We start from the raw sequence: 18,934 nt of genomic DNA on the forward strand, positions 1-18,934 counted from the left end.
TTTGTGAGCGCACCTTTGTGTCAGAGATAAGAAAAAAACCATCACGGGTTTATTTGTAGGTCAGAGTCAGCGTCTATCCCTGCTCAAACGCGCCATAGGGGGGCACATCTCTCTCTCTCTCTCTTGGTGGCCCTGGCTAGTGGTGGCAATTCCACATGCCCATGGCGAGTCTAGGATGTTCATAGGATGACCACTTTTGATTTTCCAAATTGGGCCTCACCGATCCTGGAGAGATGTTGGGATGAGTTGACGCTCGACCGGGATTTGAACTCATCCCGTTTCGGGTGACCACATCCTCACCACCGACGCGGCGAAAAATCATCCGAGCCACTGGGGCCTCCTTTGCTGCAATCACGCCCGCCACCATCACGGACGAGAGGGGATTTCACTGTAACCGTATATTATTTAAACATTTTCCTCCGTAATTACTGAACTTTTTTCGTGTTTTCACAGCTTGAGTTGGCCCGAGTAGATCCCAATTCCTCATCGCGCTCTAAACGGACTCTTTGTGCACACGGGGCATGTGGTGGAGAGCAGTGGGTGTCTTGGAGGCTGGCTGCTTCTTGGACACTCACCACACGCGGAGCGGTCACCACAAATGTGCCAAAGGAAACACCGGCTACTCCCGCAGTGGCGTTATCACTTTGATGCGCAACCAACGTAAACGGCACTTTTGCAGCCTGGGCAGGGTTGCCACCTGTTCGGGTTCGCTCCGGGACAAGTGTAAAATCGACCCGGACAGTCCAGAATTTCTCAGGCCTGGTACCGGTGTCGCTGCGTTTAACTTCATTGCGGCCAACCGCACGTGCAGTTTTAATGACAGAGCCAGGCTGGCTGAGAAATTCGCTCTCATTTTGCTCTGTAGTGGAAAGGCGGTGACCCTGAGTCCGCATGCCTCTGCGTCCACCGCTTGTGTCTCGGGTGAGGGACGCTGACGACAAACCACGAGGCCCCTCTGTCTGCGGGAGCGTCTGCCGTGCCGTGGCAGTGCAGCCACACGAACGCACTGGGGCTCGGCACCTTCTTGCTGTAAACATGGGCCATGGAGGTTTTTTTTATTTTAGGAGGGCAAGGGGGGGGGGGGCTAAGTAAATTCTCCATAAAATACTTCATCCGAGAATGAGCTTATTTGTGAGCGTCAAGTTTAGGTAAAACAGTCTACTTTCACAATCCCATAGCTCTCACTTTAGCTGCAACGACGCAGCAGAAGGCGCCTCTCTCTGTGTGTGTGTGTGTGGATGTGCGTGCCGTGTCCGCTCTCAAGCATTCCTGCTTAGTCCGATTGTGTGAGTCGCGTGTGAGTCTGTGTCGCGGTGTGCGTCGTGAGTGGTGGCGCAGTAGTACAACCCCGGTGGCCCGAGCTCGAATCCCGCTCACGGCCAACAACCAGTGACGATTGTCTGAACCGGTCCTGGGACTCCCTTAGGTCGACTCAGCCTCAGATGAGTACCTGGTGCGGTGTGTAAACATCGCCACTCGGGAGACAAAGGCAGTAGGGCGTGGTGCTGGCCGTGTCGGCCTCCAAAAGTGCACGATAGCACCATCTTGCCCCCAAAAAGTCTGCGAAGGCTACAAGTGGAATGTTTGTCTTTGTTGCAGTGTGTGACTGTGAGTCTGCGCACGCGTGTGTGGCCGTCCTACGCGTGTGTTTCTCCAGATGTCTAACACTGCTTGGCAGAAACAGGAATTGCTCAAAGCCAGCAATTGCACAAAGCACACAGAGCCGCATGAATAACGTGCACAGAAATATCCACCCTCGCCACACCCAGGTATAATCATTTTTTATAAAATATTTTTGAGCGGTCATAAATTACTCATTACGACAGTCATAAATTACCGCGCATAATATGCTCCTATGTGCGTTAACGTGAGTATTCCAAATCCTCACGATCAACCAAGGACATCCGTAGCCTCGTCCACGCGTGCAGGCAACGTAGCTTTGCGGTTCAACAGGGACGCAGTGGCAGGGAATGGAGGTGCGTGGTGCACGTGTCAAACGCAGCGTCACGTGGCTCGCACGGAGGGCTTGTGCCAGGTACAAAAAAAACCCACCTCTCTTCTTCACAAATATATGATTAAAACATTTTTATTATGTTACTTATATTCTGCCCAACGACAAGTCTTCTGTGCTGCGTATTCCGTAGTTTTGCTTTGAATTCGGAGCCATATCGAACAGGGAGGTATCGTTGCTTTTCAACATCTGGCAGTTCACGGGCATTGATTCGGGCAATCCCGACTTCCACCCCAACACAAGATCCAGACGATGCATGCGACTTGCAGCTGCGTCTCTCCAACAGTGCCTCTGTTCCGTTCGGCAGACGCTGCTGCGCGCCGAGCCTTGGCTCAGCTCGTGGTTTGCCAGTCCAACGTTCGCGGATCTCTTCATCGAGATCTGCAGTAGTCGCTTGTAGTTCACCTTCATTGCCAGTATTCACAACCTGCTTGGAGGGTTGACTCAACTCATCATCCCTCCATTCGGTGTCCATTCAGTAAGCTCCAGTGGTTGTTCTGTGGATATACTCACCCCCGCCATCGGAACGTGGCATTTCCAATGCTCATTCGAGCAGGAAATCACTAAAAACGTGTGGAATCGAGCTCTGTTCCTTCTGGAATCGCATCAAAGCACAAACACCAGCTGATGCAAATGTGAAATGCAAAGTTATGGGATACTGATATCGCGATAATCGTCATGTCGTGAAATTAATATCGACTCGTTAAAAATCGCGATGGTGGCCAGACGAGTCTGGAGACGCGAGTGTGTGGGGAGCAGTGGTCGTGCCGTTCTGCGTTGCACGTGGCTGCCGTGACCCAGCACTGGGGGTTGGTGTATCACCGCAGATGTCGGGAAACTCCCTTCCCGAGGGCGTTGAGGAGGATACTTCATTCTAGATTTGAAGCTTTCGTGACTGCAAGGATTTATACTCTTAGGCTTTTTCGGTAAAGTCACGTAGGTAGAAAATATAGGTGAAATTCCTCCCCGTAGAGGGTATTAATTCTAGATTTGAAGCGTTCGTGACTGCAAGGATTCATACTCTTAGGCTTTTTTGGTAAAGTCACGTAGGATACTTCACTCTGGCTCGCCAGGAGAAGACGGCACAGCAAAACGCGGACTAGTCCCCATGCTCTTTGGTTTTTTCGGTAAAGTCACGTAGGTAAAAAAAGGAAAATAAATGAAATCACGACGTTTCGGAGGCAACACAAGCTTCCGTCTTCTGTGTTGCCTCCGAAATGTCGTGATTTAATTTATTTTCCTTTTTTTACCTACGTGACTTTACCGAAAAAAAAAAATAGTATGGATCCTTGCAGTCACGAAAACTTCAAATCTAGAATTAGTCCCCATGTGTTCCATTATGTGTGCGATAGAGATCCATATTCTTGGGTTTACCTACGTGACTTTACCGAAAAAGCCTAAGAGTATGAATCCTTGCAGTCACGAAAGCTTCAAATCTAGAATTAGTCCCCATGTGTTCCATTATGTGTGCGATAGAGATGTCGGCCCCCTCGCACGTGGGGGGGATTTCTCCTGGCGCCGCGGTTTCCACCTATGAACGGTTGTCGATTGGCTGAAAGCATCTTAGTGTAGGATCCCAGAGCTTGGGCAGTTCTTGGGAGCGCCGGCTCACCGTTTGACCCCTGCGGCCTTCCCGCTCGTCTGTGCATCGTCGGCGATCGTGAGAGATGTAAATGTTGCACGCGTTGCGCACGACGCGACGAAATGAAGAAGCGAGCACGTAGTGAATATCGCTCCTCTTGTTAGGCGCAGAATTCCGCCACCACTCAGCGGTGACGACACAAAGCGACCCGGGTGCTGCCGGTCACGTGACTCACGGCGTGCGCGCGCGACACTCGCCAACGCGTGCACCACACCCCGCTGCGTGCTAAAAAAAAGACAAAGATCTCCCGTGTAGCGTTCGAACGCCGTTGGGGCAAGTGCTGTTGGCGAGCACCTATGAAGAACGCCAACGCGGTACACGAACGGGCTGTGGGTGGCTTTGCACCATACCCGGCCGCCTTTGTCTCCCCAATACTGATCTTTAGACCGCGCACCAGCTACTTATTTATGGCCGAGTCCGCATAGGGGAGGCCCAGCACCGATTCAGATGTTCATTATTCAGATGTTGGCTCTGAGGGGTTCGTAGCGCAGTGCGCTAATCACCACACTATCAAAAAGATCCCCCATTATAGCATGAACAGGCTGTTGGGGCAAGTGCTGCTAGCGAGCACCTATGAAGGTCGGCACGGCACACGAGGGGGTGGGTGGCCAACACCACCCCCGGCCGCCTTTGTCTCCCTAGTGGCGATGTTTACACACCGCACCAGGTACTCATTTGAGGCTGAGTCGACCAAAGGGAGGCCCAGGACCGGTTCAGACAATCGTCACTGGTGTTGGCTATGAACGTGATCCGAACTCGGGTCTCCGGGTTCGTAGCGCAGCGCGCCACCGCCGACTCGATCCAGTCGCGCTAAACACCAAACTATCACTCACAGAAAAAAAACACAGATACAACACACGCGAACGCACACAACACAACACACACGCACGCGCGCGCGTCCTCAGTGCCAATGAGGGTGGTGGTGGTGGTGGGCGCGCGCGTGCGCTTGGCACGTGTCGCGCCGGGAGGTTGACAGGGGCCGGGTGACCCGTGGGTGGGGGGGGGGAGGGCGCAAGCGGCGGTGCCTTTAAAAGCGCGCGGCTCACCCAGCGAGACGTCGACTCATCCGGTGCTCGCAGCCCCCCTCGCCACACACCCACACACACTCACCCACCAGCTCGCACATCCCACTCGGGGCTGTCTCAGCGTGCGCCATGGCACGTGCGATAGGAGTCATCCTCTTGGTCTCTACCTGCCTGCAGTCTTCCTTGCAGAAAGGTACGTGTGGTGGGGGTGGTGGTGGTGCCGGGCCCGATACACACGCACAGGTACGCGTGCTGGGTTAAGGCTGATACACACGCACAGGTACGTGTGCTGGGTTAAGGCTGATACACACACACAGGTACGTGTGCTGGGCTAAGGCTGATACACACACACAGGTACGTGTGCTGGGTTAAGGCTGATACACACGCACAGGTACGCGTGCTGGGTTAAGGCTGATACACACACATGTGCTCGTGTAGGGCTAAGGCAGATATAGGTAGGCTTGCAGGGCTAAGCCTAATACACACAGGTACGTGTGCTGGGCTGAGGCTGATGCACACACAGGTACTCGTGTAGGACTAAGGCTGATACACACAGGTACGCGTGGTGGGTTAAGGCTGACACGCATTGGTACGCATTCAGGGTTGAGGCTGATATACACAGGTACGTGTGCTGGGCGAAGGGTGATACACACACGAGTATTGCGCGCGGAGTGTGAGTGAGTGTGATTGAATGTGAGTGATTGAATGAGTCTGGGTAAGTGTGAGTGAGTTTACGTGAGTGAGTGTGAGTGAGTGTACGTGAGTGAGTGATTGCGAGTGTACGTGAGTGTGAGTGAGTGTACGTGAGTGAGTGTGAGTGAGTTTACGTGAGTGAGTTTACGTGAGTGAGTGAGGGAGTGTGAGTGAGTGAGTGTGAGTGAGTTTACGTGAGTGAGTGTGAGTGAGTGTGAGTGAGTGAGGGAGTGTGAGTGAGTGAGTGAGTGATTGCGAGTGTACGTGAGTGTGAGTGAGTGTACGTGAGTTAGTGTGAGTGTGAGTGAATTTACGTGAGTGAGTGTGAGTGAGTGAGAGTGAGTGAGTGTGAGTGAGTTTACGTGAGTGAGTGTGAGTGAGTTTATGTAAGTGTGAGTGAGTTTACGTGAGTTTACGTGAGTGAGTGTAAGTTAGTTTACGTGAGTGAGTGTGAGTGAGTTTACGTGAGTGAGTGAGTGAGTGTACGTTCTCTCTCCCCCTGGACTGTATAGATTTTCTCCGAGTTCTCCGCGTTTCTCCCACAGCTAAAACACACACACATATATCATGTAACTTGTATTGGCCAAAACACATCCCATTCTGAGTAACAAATTACTCAATTGAGATTCCACTGCACACGGCAGCAGCGTCTCCCCCTTGCCGCGACAACCTGGCAGGACCCTTCTAAAGAAGAGTCTGAGACTGGGTGAGTCTTTCCTGAGTAAGCAAGTGTACTAATGATGTCATTGTATCGTCTTGTCGTTTACAGGAGTAGGAGGGCCGTTTGCACCTGCGTTCGGAGGAGGTGAGTGTTTCAATCACGATCTTTAGAATGGCCACAACTCACTCCATCTCTGAATCCGTCTACGGAATCACTTTCCGCTGCTAGGGGTGCTAACAACAGCCACAAGTGCCATGATAACGTAACACCTCTCTACTCTATGATTCTTTCGGTAAAGTCACGTAGGAATATAAATAACATCTCTCCGTGTGGTCGCGCAATGCCGAGGCCAGGTGTAGCGGCTTATAAGGGATAACGGCGAGACTGGAAAATGTGCGTAACGACGCATCAAATTGATCGATTTAACGCGGATTCTTAAGGGTCACAACACGCGCGCCACATCGCGCGTGTAAGAATACCAAATCGACGTTTCCCATCCGTGCAGATGATCCGCTTGATGTTCAATTTAGGGTATTGGGCAGAGCAAAACTGTGCAAATCGGGGAGAGGTTAAAACAAACAAAAAAACACGAAATGAACGAGACATATTCTTTGGGTCTTTCTGTAAAGTCACGTAGATAGGTTGAAATAAAAAAAATTGGTTATTTTCTATTTTGTAATTTTTTTCAACCTATCTACGTGACTTTACCGAAAGACCCAAAGCATACGAATTCCTGCGGTCACGAAAGCTTTAAGTCAACATTTAACCGATACATAAGTGAACGGTTGTAATTGTTTTCAACTGCGTTGCGGCCCGCAATCGTCGATGCCAGGGTTGGGCCTTTTAGGGCGATTGTCTCCGCGTTACTCCGCGCCTCGCGCCAGAGGTCGCAACCGGGTACCCGATACCCGTACCCTACCCGATACCCGGCTACCCGTACCCGGCCGGGTACGGGTACCCGTTTGCGACCCTGGTGCGGCCGGGTACGGGTAGGCCGTGAGTCACTGGTGAGTAACCGTTTGTCACTCATTTCGGGTAGGGTACAGGTACGGGTAGGGAACGGGTACCCGGCTGGGTACGGGTACGGGTACCCATTTGCGACCCTGGTACGGCCGGGTACGGGTACGGGTAGGCCGTGAGTCACTGGTGAGTAACCGTTTGTCACTCATTTCGGGTAGGGTACGGGTACGGGTAGGGAACGGATACTCGTACCCGGCCGGGTACGGGTACCCATTTGCGACCCTGGTGCGGTCGGGTACGGGTACGGGTAGGCCGTGAGTCACTGGTGAGTAACCGTTTGTCACTCATTTCGGGTAGGGTACGGGTAGGGAACGGGTACCCGGTCGGGTACGGGTACGGGTACCCATTTGCGACCCTGGTGCGGCCGAGTACGGGTACGGGTAAGGAATCAAACCCCGTTTGTGACCTCTGCCTCGCGCCCCTCTCGTCGCCCGCGTTCTCGCTGTGCGCTCACCGCCGTGTTTCGCGTGCGCAGGAGGAGCGCAGTACGGCAACGGCGGTGGTGGCAATGGTGAGTAAGAACGCGCACACGTCGCCGCCGTTGCGAGGGAGAGGGATGCGTCTCTCCGGCACCGTTAACGCTTTGACCGTCGTGAATGCAACGGGGCCTGCCCGTCGGATGAAGGTTGCGCGTGCTTTGGTCGGTGCTGTAAAATCAGTCAGCAGGACGATGTTTGCAGTTGAAGGTGGATTCCTGGGCAGAGCGGGCGGCGAGGCCTTCATCGGGAGGTCATTTGCCCCTGACAGCTCTGACCGCTCACATTCTGTTCGAAGCACACGCGGCTGATTTCTCCAATGTGCCAGAGTGGCCGAACGTTGCATGTAACCGTTTTGCTTCTGATTCATCTCTTCTCTTCACGTGCAAACTTCTCAAAGGGGGAGGTGGTGGGAGGGTGGGTGGGGGCTCTAATTTCAAGCTTTTAAATAGGGCCCTACATCGATAATATTTTTTATTAAAATAAAAACGAGACGTATTTTCCTAAAATAAATAATCATCAAATACGAACGTTCGAAGTCTCCGCGAGTGGAGTGAGGCGGGCAACCACCCACATCGCTTCGCCTCCCCCCCCCCACCTTGGATCAATCACCGAAGCCCCCCTCTTGCCAGCAGCCGATTGCTGCCACCGGCCAATTCAAACAGCCCCCCCCCCCCCCCCACAGTTCCATCTTGCGTTCTCTCGTCCTCTCCCACGCCTGCCCAGCACGTGTATCTTCCGCGCGCTACCGTCGGTGCCCACGTGAGCTTTAGCACCCGACTCGTAACGGCAGAACGCTCGCTTCACCTCTTTGTGGCCACCGTTGGTTGGTGCGCTGGTGCTCGTCCATTGTCACATCCAGAGCCGGAGAGTGATCTCCTGCAGCTCACACGGACATTGCGGCCATTGGTGCTCATCTTCCGTTTACAGCCCTGCAGAGCCAGTGGTGTAATTCCACATTCCTGTGGCGGGGGGCAAGTCTCTGCATAGGACATTGTCACATTATAATTCCTGAACCTCAACCCACAGCTCCTAAGATGTATCATTTATTGGCAGAGCTTTGGCGTCACACTTTGAGATGAACACTGAACAGCGCTGACGTGTGACTGGGCCATGCTTGTACGTGTGTGTGTGTGTGTGCATGCTTGTCTAAGTGTGGGTATGTTGCATGTGTTCCCCAGGTTACGGTGGCCCACCAAACCCACATGCTTTGAAGGCTGGAGGTAAATTCAGCGTTAAATTACAATTTTCTGCATCGTGTTTTATTCACTTGAAAATTTCACCTGGAACAATCCTTCAGATTGAACATCTCATTTGCAAGGGTGTCCTGGGGTAATTAAACGTACTGGTCTAGTTGCCAAGATATAAAAAAAATAGGGCAGCAAGGCGACAGTGCAGTGGTAACACTGGTGCCTCACGGCAAGAAGGGCCTGCGTTCAATTCCGACTTGGCCGCCTTTCTGTTACAATGGAACTGATATTTGGCAAACTGCCCAATGCTGAAAAAATTACACTACAAATTACTTAATTGGGATTGCACACAGCGGCAACAATGCCCCCTACTACAAAAAAGTTGACATGACTCTCCTAAAACGTAGTCTTGAGACTCTGTGAGGCTTCCCTTTTTAGGAAATCAGAATCTTGAAATGTGTAAATCAGGTGGCAATATCTAAGCGTGGTACATGGTGATTGCACACCTGCTAACCTTCTCTCTCGTTTCATCAGGATATGGTCAAGGGGCAGGAGCTGGGCTTCCTTCAAGAACAGCTGGCCCTGGGGGGTACGGTCAAGGGGGTGCTGGACCTGGGGGGTACGGCCCAGGGGCAGGAGGTTACGGTCCAGGGGGAGCAAAGGCCGGTAACGGTGCAGGCGCAGGCAGGCCCAATGGATACGGCCCAGCGCTAGGAGGGCCAGGGGCATTTGTGCCCAGGGCAAGGCCAAGTGTGTACGTTGCTGCGCCAAGTAGAGCTAATGGATATGGTCCAGGAGGAAGCAAAGCTGGTGGTCCAGGAGCTGGGGGACCTGGGGGTTATGGTCCAGGAGCAGGAAGGCCTGATGGCTATGCACCAGCAGCAGGCGGGCCTGGTGGCTATGCACCAGCAGCAGGAGGGCCTGGTGGCTATGCACCAGCAGCAGGAGGACCTGGTGGCTATGCACCAGCAGCAGGAGGGCCTGGTGGCTATGCACCAGCAGCAGGAGGACCTGGTGGCTATGCACCAGCAGCAGGAGGACCTGGTGGTTTTGGCCCAGCAGCAAGTAAAGCCGGTGGTTATGGTCCAGGGGCTGGGGGACCTGGGGGTTATGGTCCAGCAGCAGGAGGACCTGGTGGCTATGCACCAGCAGCAGGAGGGCCTGGTGGCTATGCACCAGCAGCAGGCGGGCCTGGTGGCTATGCACCAGCAGCAGGAGGACCTGGTGGTTTTGGCCCAGCAGCAAGTAAAGCCGGTGGTTATGGTCCAGGGGCTGGAGGACCTGGTGGCTATGCACCAGCAGCAGGCGGGCCTGCTGGTTATGCACCGGCAGCAGGAGGGCCTGGCGGTTATGGTCCAGCGGCAGGCGGGGCTAATGGATATGGCCCTGGGGCTAGTAAAGCGGCAGGAGGACCCGGCGGTTATGCACCGGCAGCAGGAGGACCTGGACAGTCTGGTCCAGGGGCAGGAGGAGCAGGCGGGAATGGGGCTGGAGGTAAGCCTAACGGACATGCCCCAGCAGCCGGTGGCCAACCTGGCTTTGCACCAAGGCCTAGTGCATTTGGTCCAGGGTCAGGGGGACCTGGATCTCATCCAGGAGCAGGAGCTGGTGGGTATGGACAAAAGGCATCTGGCTATGCCCCAAGGGCAGGGGGACCTGGTGGTTATGCTCCAGCTGCGAGGAGGCCGAATGGCTATGCCCCAGCGGTAGGGAGGCAAAACGGATATGGACCGGCGGCAGGGAGACCTGGATATGGTCCAAGTTCCGGAGGAGCTGGAGGACCTGCCCCAGGTGACCAGAAGCCAGCAGGTGGCCAGAAGGCAGGTGGTGCTGGTGGGTACGGACCTGGGGCCGGAGGAGCAGGATACGCGCCCGCAGTCGCAACTCGCTCACAGTTCTACATGAAGCTCTCCTCTAAGTGTTCCCAAAGGAGACAACTCGGTAAGAGTGCGTGAGACGCGCGTCTTGTGAGTGGCTGTGAGTGTGTGTGTGGCATTCGTGTTCACTTCTGATGCGCGATAGAAATTCCGGCCCAATGCCTGCCGTAGTCTGCCACCTGCCCTGCTCTGCTCTACCCACTGCCCCATCTGCGCTTGCCCAATGCCCTTCCCTCTTCCGCACTTGGCTGCTCCCAAGTCCAAACTCGTTCTGTTCGGCCGCCTACGGGCGGCGGCGTCGTGATGATGTGCAGCCTCATGATGCCACCGTACAGGCATTTCAATGCGATGCTCTTCTCACTCTAAAGGGTGCAGGCCAATTGCCTGTTTGAGCACTTGGAATTTTACGTTTTGGAATGTAGTATTCGGGAAAATATTTAATTCGCGACCTGTGCGTGACACTATACGTTCGTGTATTTGTGTGTCCATCCCCCGTGTCCTCGATCAACGCTCATTTGTGTCTCTCCACTGACCCTGCCGCCCACTCTGTCTCGCAGTGACCAATGGCAACGGTGGGTACGGCAGCAACGGTGGCAACGGTGGCAACGGCGGCAACGGCGGCAACGGCGGCAACGGTGGCGGCCGCTCCAACGGTACGTGTGGATGAGGGCCACAGCAGTACTCGTCCCTCACAGCAACACGGGTCTGGGTTCAATTCCCCACTCGGGTGCCTTTTTAAATCCTTAATATTAAGTTCACTTGCTTGCTTGCTTGCGCGCTTACGACCGTGCAAATCTTTCGGTCGTTTTTTAACCCACTTCCCGTGATCCAATCGAGCTGACATTTTGCACACAGACTCGTTGTGCGTGACAATTTATTTTCGTGAATTTTTTTTTCCAAAATTTTCCACTTTTTAGGAAAAAAAAAATTTCACTAACACAATCATATATTTTTCCTAAACACAGAAAAGTATTCAAGAAAACAACAAAAATGCACAATATAAACAATCATACAAAAACTGAAAACCTTATAATCCTTATATACGACTTTCCTTATATTTAATTTAAAATACCAATGTGATAAAAATGAAACTCTTACTCAAGAAAAACAGAAATGAATAATAAAATAAAACCGATGCCACGCATATAAAGGATTTATAGTGAAAAACTTTGTTTTTACGGGTTAATTTTTTCTGTGTAGAGTTTGTATTCATCTTCTTGGTTCTTTCGGTAAAGTCACGTAGAATGGAAATAATAAAATAATACAAATAAAACATATTAAATAATTCTCACGACGTTTCTACTCGACAGACCTGCTCTCCACCTGAGGACGGCTGCTTGCGTTGTGACCGAAACGTCGTGAGAATTATTTTATTAAGTTTTATTTGTATTATTTTATTACCTCCCTTCTACGGGACTTTACCTAAAGAACCAAGAAAATGAATCCCTGCAGTCACGAAAGCTTTAAATCGAAATTTAGAGTTTGTATTGTCCCTCCCCCTTTTTCTAGATGGGTTTCCTACGGATTCTCCATTTTCCTACCATAGCTAAAAGAAAACCCAGTATTAGCCAGGCCTCGCAATGCTGAAAATTGTACACTGCTAATTACTCAATTGAGTTTAAGAGTCTTGAGACACATTGAGGATTTTTGGGTGAACTAGAGAGTAGCAATACTTATTCTTGGGTTTTTTCGGTAAAGTCACGTAGGTAAAAAATTACACTTATCAAAGTAAAATAAAATAAAAATCACGACGTTTCGGAGGCAACACAAGCTTCCGTCTTCAGGTGGAACCGTCACAGCACGATAGCTGTCGTGATTTTTCTTTTATTTTTTATTTTACTTTTATTAATTTTTATTTTTTACCTACGTGACTTTACCGAAAAAACCTAAGAATATTAATCCTTGCAGTCACAAAAGCTTCAAATCTAGTAGCAATACGACATAATCCACAATTATACACGATTGCACATGTGCACACGCATGCAGTACGGTACTATAACATCAAACGGACTCCACGCAAGTCGCCAGGGTGGATCCACTTGAATGTGTCCAGTTCTGGTAACACGTGGGTCAGGCTGGAGGCGCGCGTGTGAACGTCTGTGTGGACGCTGCGTCGTGTCAGTTCAGTTTGAGGACCACGTGGTCTCCGTGTGCGATTTCGTTGCAGGCAACGGTGCTGGAGCCAATGGAGCGAAACCTTGTAAGTGCGCCGCCTCGAACCGTAAACACGGCAATGAGCACTCACAGTCGTCCTACTCGTGCTTATATGCGCTTCTCTAACACGGCACTTCGTACACTTGAACAAACATGAGCTTAATATTCTTGGTTCTTTCGGTAAAGTCACGTAGAAGGGAACTCATCATCAGGTGATGATGATTGCTTGTGTTGCAGTCGAAACGTCGTGAGAATTTTTATTGTTTTATATTTATGTTATTTTATTATTTCCCTTCTACATGACTTTACCGAAAGAACCAAGAATATAAATCCCTGCAGTCACGAAAGCTTTAAATCAAAATGAGCTTCATAGTTGGCATGCATATGTTGTTGACTTCGGGTATCTACGCGTTAAGTATACCTAATTAAGGACACACGTAAGCAGCATTTGTGTGTAGAAATTTTGTTTCAGACATTCAAAGGGTACTTTTGAGGTGCCCTGAAACGGCCAGCACTCAGCACCCTGTAACTCCCTGAGACCTGCATGAAGTCACCTCGATATCGATTATTTAATACCACACCCAGAATAAACTATTATGCTCACATATTTAACCATACTGAGCACAAACTTAAAAATGTTAAATCAACTTTACCAGGGGCGGTTTCTTCATTAGGGCGATTGGGCGACGCACCACCAATGTCATTCAACCACAGAGTCACGCTAGCCGTCACTGTGCCTCTGGATATAGTCCAATCAGCGTCATGCTACGTTCTGTGGAGTACCGCCTCTTTTTGGGCGATTTCCCTCCAGCTGAGAATCGCCCCGAGTGGCCCCATAGACTTACATTCAAAGATGTTTTTTTTCGAACAGGGGCGCTGCAATGCATTCTCTATGGCTTCCGGGAGGGCTCGCCCTAACGTGCTTACGTCATCATACGTGCTTACGTCATCATACGTAAGCACGTTTCATCCAACAATATAATTTGTTGCCACCTAGTGGAATCTTTAATAAAATAAACTTGAGTGGTTTGTTTTAATAGTGAGTATAGAAACAAACAAGATGTATTGTAAGAGTCACTTTATTTTTCATTAATATTAAAGAAGTGAAGTTGCCTTTACATGCTTAAGCTGTTAATTTATCCATTGCATGGGTGGACCTTATCCTTATCAATCATCCAGACATTTGCCCCCCCTGAGAGATTTTGCAGGAGCCGCCACTGAACTTTACGTTAAACTGAGCACAGGTTGTGTTAAACGCAGCAACGCTCGGATGTACATGGAGTGTCTTGGTGGGTCTGTGTGAGTGCGTTACCATAGAGGTACAGCCGTTTGATTCTGTTCCATATTAGCAGAGGCTAGAGAAGGCCTTTATCCAGCAGTAGATTGGCCATGGATGATGATGATAATTTACAGTCATTGTTGACCCAGCGAAGCTTCTTTCAGCATCGTAACTCATTTTGTGTTTTTACAATGATCTCGCTTGGGACGTTTCCACAATCTACTTGTATCTCTGCGTGTGTGAGCAAGCCAGAGAAGTCCCGTATGTGTGTGTGATGGACGACCACTCAGACTCCGCTCACACATATCAACAACTCGTTTGCAAAACCACCAGGGAAAAACACGAAACAACGTTTGGCCAAGATTAACAAACATCTTCGAATATCCACTAAATGTGTCGTGCAACATATTTCCTTCGTCAAATTTTGTCTGCATGTCTGTCTTTCAATAATGCTACCAGACCCTTTGACCACACCCTTAGGCTATCTTCTCTGTTCCTCAAACCGTTTCACTTTTTTGGCAGATGGAGGACCTCAGTCGACGCCGACAGCAGCCCTGGGAGGAGGCCCGGGAGGAGCGCCGGGAGATCACTACGGAGCCAAGGCCGGAGGGGCAGGGGCAGGGCCCGGCCAGGGAAAAGGCCAAGGCTTGGGTTCTCCTGTCGGGGCAGGCCCAGGGATAGGGGCAGGGGCAGGCCCAGGGGCAGGCCCGGGGGCAGACGCGGGGGCAGGCGTGAAGGCAGCTAAGACATCCTACGGTGGCAATGGATACGGCAATGGCCAGGGAAATGGCCACAACAACGGATATGATAATGGCAATGCAGAGGAATATTCAAATGCTCAGGCTATTGTTCAGGTTAATGGATATGCAAACGGTTACAAAAATGGAGAAAAAGGATCCACAAATGGGAATGGGAATGCTAATGGCAATGGAAATGGAGCTGGATATTCGAATGGCCAAGCGAATGGACATAGCAACGGCCACGCCAATGGGAATGGGAATGGTTATGGGGCGGCCCCTGCTGAGGCAGGTTACGGGCCAGAGGCTAGTGTAGGTGCCAAGCCAGCCCTCGGTGCCGGCCACGGCTTGGGTTATGGGCCTGGTGGGGCTGGTTACGGAAAGAGTAAGCAGTACAAGGGCTAGTGGACACGGCGTGACAAATTCACATATTTCACGTGTAACAATATTCGCATGATCACATTGAGCAGAAGTGTAGTCTGAACAGTTTCACTGTGAAAGATAAACACACACACAGTGACACATCAAATGCATTTTGAACAGTGCTGCGGTGTTTAAATGAAGGTAAATATAACTCGGCATTGCTTCATCGTTTATTTCAGCCATGAATGCTCCTGGGTAAATTCCCAGAAGCATTCTTGCCACAAGCCAATGGGCATTTGTCCGCATTTAAAACAAAATTATACTTTATTTGATACCTAAAGGCAGTCTTCAATCCCAGCAGCATGTGCACAACAAACCCTTTAGATGTGTAGTGTTCTACATCGATAATCCCCATGCACGTTTTCCCACGCAGATGACGGAGTCAGTAGCACAGCACTATCCCGCAGATTTATATTTTTAGATATTTTCAGTTTGATATCCATACAAAACAAAAGCCTGAAATCCAAAAAGTATTTGATATTTCGAGAATAAACATGAAAAGTAATCCAACAATAATGAACCTTATGGCGGTACCTCGGGGTCCCGAATAAATGGAAGTCAAATCGTAACCCCCCTTGGCGCGGATCATTCTGTTGTCGTGTCATGTCCAAGCGCAGCGGGGAGGACGAATGCGCAGAAGAAACACAACTTTGATTAGCGCATCGTGTAGCGCTGGTCGAGAGGAATCGATTTCCGTGCCGTTCGCCTTCAACAGACATGAAATGACGTCGCAACGCAGTTCATGCGAGAGACGGGGGCTGATGACCTACGGGGTCCCGCCATAAGGTTCATATATTTGTAATTTTATTTTCTTATTTTTATTTATCTGTCTTAATTACCATAGTCTCTACGACACAGTATGGGCCTATCGTGTTCAGCTCGAATGGCTTCGGGTAGATAATGCAATCATGATTGTTAAATTTAGCACCCAAATTGTGCCAACCCGTTTTGTTTTTTATGGACCGGTTATAGGCTCTGCGTTACAACCAAATCCCTCGTGTTTTGACAGTCGGGAATATTGCTAGGCTCACAAGTCTCTCGTCATGTTTTGACAACACTTTAGTTCAACAAACTCGTTACATTAATGTGCATAACGCTGCAACAGAAGATTAAATCACAATTTACAAAGTGACAACGGTAATGCGTATAGCGCAGACGTTCATTGCCGCTGGAGAATCCTTCCTGGCCCAGATCACCGTAACCGATTACACTTCTGAAGATCTTGCGCTAGAACTATCCTCATAATCCCAGGTGCTGTGTGGGAGCAACCATTGGCGCTGTGTACAGCGTCGTGGCTTTGTGTCCGTCGGTGTAGTTTTAAAATTCTACAAACAGTGAGGATTGGCGCTTTGCTTTAACCTACCCCTTCAGTTACGTCCTTCAGTGTAAGTATCAGTGCCATGCAACTGATGGCTTACAGGGAAGTGATGTACACCTCTCCAGTTGAGTTTATTTCTTGTGTCACGAGTGTTGTCGGAAACGTTGTGGGTGTATGTCTTGAACACTATCTCGATGTTACACACACACGTGTTAAGTCAAGCAGTCTCTCATGAAGGTAGTTTGTCTTTCAATACTGAAAGGTGCTATGTTACACAAAACGTGTGATCGTGTATGATGCAAACATTTAAAAATTAAAATTAATTAAACGTGTGATTTTTTTTTTAAATGAACGCATGTCGATTACATTAAGAATTGTACATACTGAATGAAATGGTATTCACATTAATGAAAGCAACACTTCTTTCATGAGAGATGCCATTAATTTGGGGGTGCGTTCGGTGCAAAGGTTGTGCCCCTTTGCTCGAGGGACAGACTTGGAGCAGTTGATTCATCCGGCAAAACCGGGCCCTGCTCATTTTTGGTGCTTTTACTCCACAGAATGTTATAGCCCTCGTTCAAAAAGACGAGCCACGTTTACTGCTCACGACCGTGACCGGTGATCCCCCCCCCGCTCCCTGGTGTTGTCTCTAGAGGAAACATACAGCGAGACGAATGCAGATTTGAAAAAAAATATAGATACATTTCGCCAGTTCTGGTGTTTGCCAGTGACTCCTCTGATAAAGCAGTGAATCATGACTCACACGCGCATGTGTGCCTCTCACGTGAAGTGCAGTGACTTGATTGGTAGCAATGTGTAAAATCTCTAAATAAAAGTGTTTGTTTCCAACAACGTCTCAATAACTTTACTTGTCTCCTGGTACAGTGTTTACACGATGACTTGGCCACTATTATAGTTTCAAAGCTTCCCTGTATGATTATTACCCCAACAAAGTAAACGCATGAGCACCCCAAACAATACTCGTTTGGTCAAGCAGACAAGCGCGTTTCATTCAATTTAAAAATATCCGACCGTGAAACTTACAGCAAATCACCGTTTGTTAAATCATCATCCCAAAGCACTCTTATCATCACGCTACAACGACCATCAGCATGAACATGCGTTGTGCTTGTGACAAGACTGGTGTAGTTCTTCAAGTCGTTTTTATGACCCTTTTTGAGTCGCATAATTAACCGAAAAAGAACCTGATGATTCTTGAGCTATGTGAACGTTTCACGTAGGGAACTGCGTCATGAATCATGGTTATACTTTGCCGCGCAAAATATAAATCGTTCAAGATCATTGGGGACAATAACGACAAATGTAGAGGCCAACCAACTTCGGGAACAAGCCGGGTTTAGGAAAGGTTTCTCTACCATTGATAACTCGCAGACTATATTCAACAGATTCTGGAAAAGCCCAATGCATGTCGATATCATTGCGACGTGCCTCTGTAGACTAGGAAGAAGCATTCAAGCTCTCGAAACCCAAGGCCTGAATACGTAATATATATTTTAAAATACTAATTTTAAAAAATTAAAAAACAGAACCACACTGATATTACATAGAGAAAGTACCAACATACACAAAGTGGCGTGCTCTCGCCAAGGTTATGTACAGTGACGTTTGATTTATTTAATGACAATGAGATCAATGGGGAATAACAACCGTGTCAGATTTTTCTGCTGATGTGACAGTGATTATAACGTCAAGTAATAAATGAGCTGCGGGAAATGTAAGAGTGTGTGACCGTTCGAGATCTGTGCTTGTGTGAATGGGTGAGTTTGATGCATTTGCATGCGAGCAAGACTGCAAGAGTTTCGCCAGGTGTGTGTGCTTGCGACGAGGGTTTGGTGTGTGTGTGAGTGTAAGGGGTAGTCGGGTGGTGTTGTAGTCACGATGTAGGATGTAAGAGTACCGTGCCTGTCGGAGAGGGCCATGCTCTTGGTATTAGCAGCGTGAGGCCTGCGGTAAAGAATATCACAGACCTGAGTGAAATATCCCACCCCCCATAATATCCATAATAGAGATCTTTGGGTTAGATCGCGTAAATATAGATGTGTCGTTAAATCCGCCACCACCCGACACAGCCAATTAGTAAGGTTTGTCACGGACACAAAACGTGGCAATTCGTTACGAGTACAGCACACCGGTGTGTTGGAGAGTAAACCCGCAACATTTACCATTCGAGCAGGGGCGGTTTCTTCATTAGGGCGATTGGGCGACGCACCACCAATGTCATTGAACCACAGAGTCACGATAGCCGTCACTGTGCCTCTGGATATAGTCCAATCAGCGTCATGTCACGTTCTGTGGAGTACCACCTCTTTTTGGGCGATTTCACTCCGGCTGAGAATCGCCCCGAGTGGCCCCATAGACTTACATTCAAAGATGTTTTTTTTCGAACGGCGGGCGCTGCAATGCATTC

At 49.7% G+C, this 18,934-nt stretch overlaps 1 protein-coding gene across 1 annotated transcript; it reads left to right on the forward strand.

Annotated features, from left to right (window-relative positions):
* Positions 1–4,723: 4,723 nt before the first annotated feature.
* LOC133339828 (mediator of RNA polymerase II transcription subunit 15-like) lies at positions 4,724–18,033 on the forward strand. Its single transcript, XM_061547967.1, has 8 exons — positions 4,724–4,871; positions 6,141–6,176; positions 7,528–7,563; positions 8,710–8,751; positions 9,253–10,659; positions 11,153–11,248; positions 12,763–12,795; positions 14,551–18,033. Exon 5 carries the CDS (start codon positions 9,499–9,501, stop codon positions 10,426–10,428), a length of 930 nt encoding a protein of 309 aa, XP_061403951.1. The 5' UTR covers positions 4,724–4,871; positions 6,141–6,176; positions 7,528–7,563; positions 8,710–8,751; positions 9,253–9,498; the 3' UTR covers positions 10,429–10,659; positions 11,153–11,248; positions 12,763–12,795; positions 14,551–18,033.
* The last annotated feature ends 901 nt before the right edge of the window (positions 18,034–18,934 follow it).

This window comes from Lethenteron reissneri, chromosome 9 (genome assembly GCF_015708825.2).
Source record: "Lethenteron reissneri isolate LAM-NWPU_2019-01 chromosome 9, ASM1570882v1, whole genome shotgun sequence".
Taxonomy (NCBI): Eukaryota; Metazoa; Chordata; class Hyperoartia; order Petromyzontiformes; family Petromyzontidae; genus Lethenteron; species Lethenteron reissneri.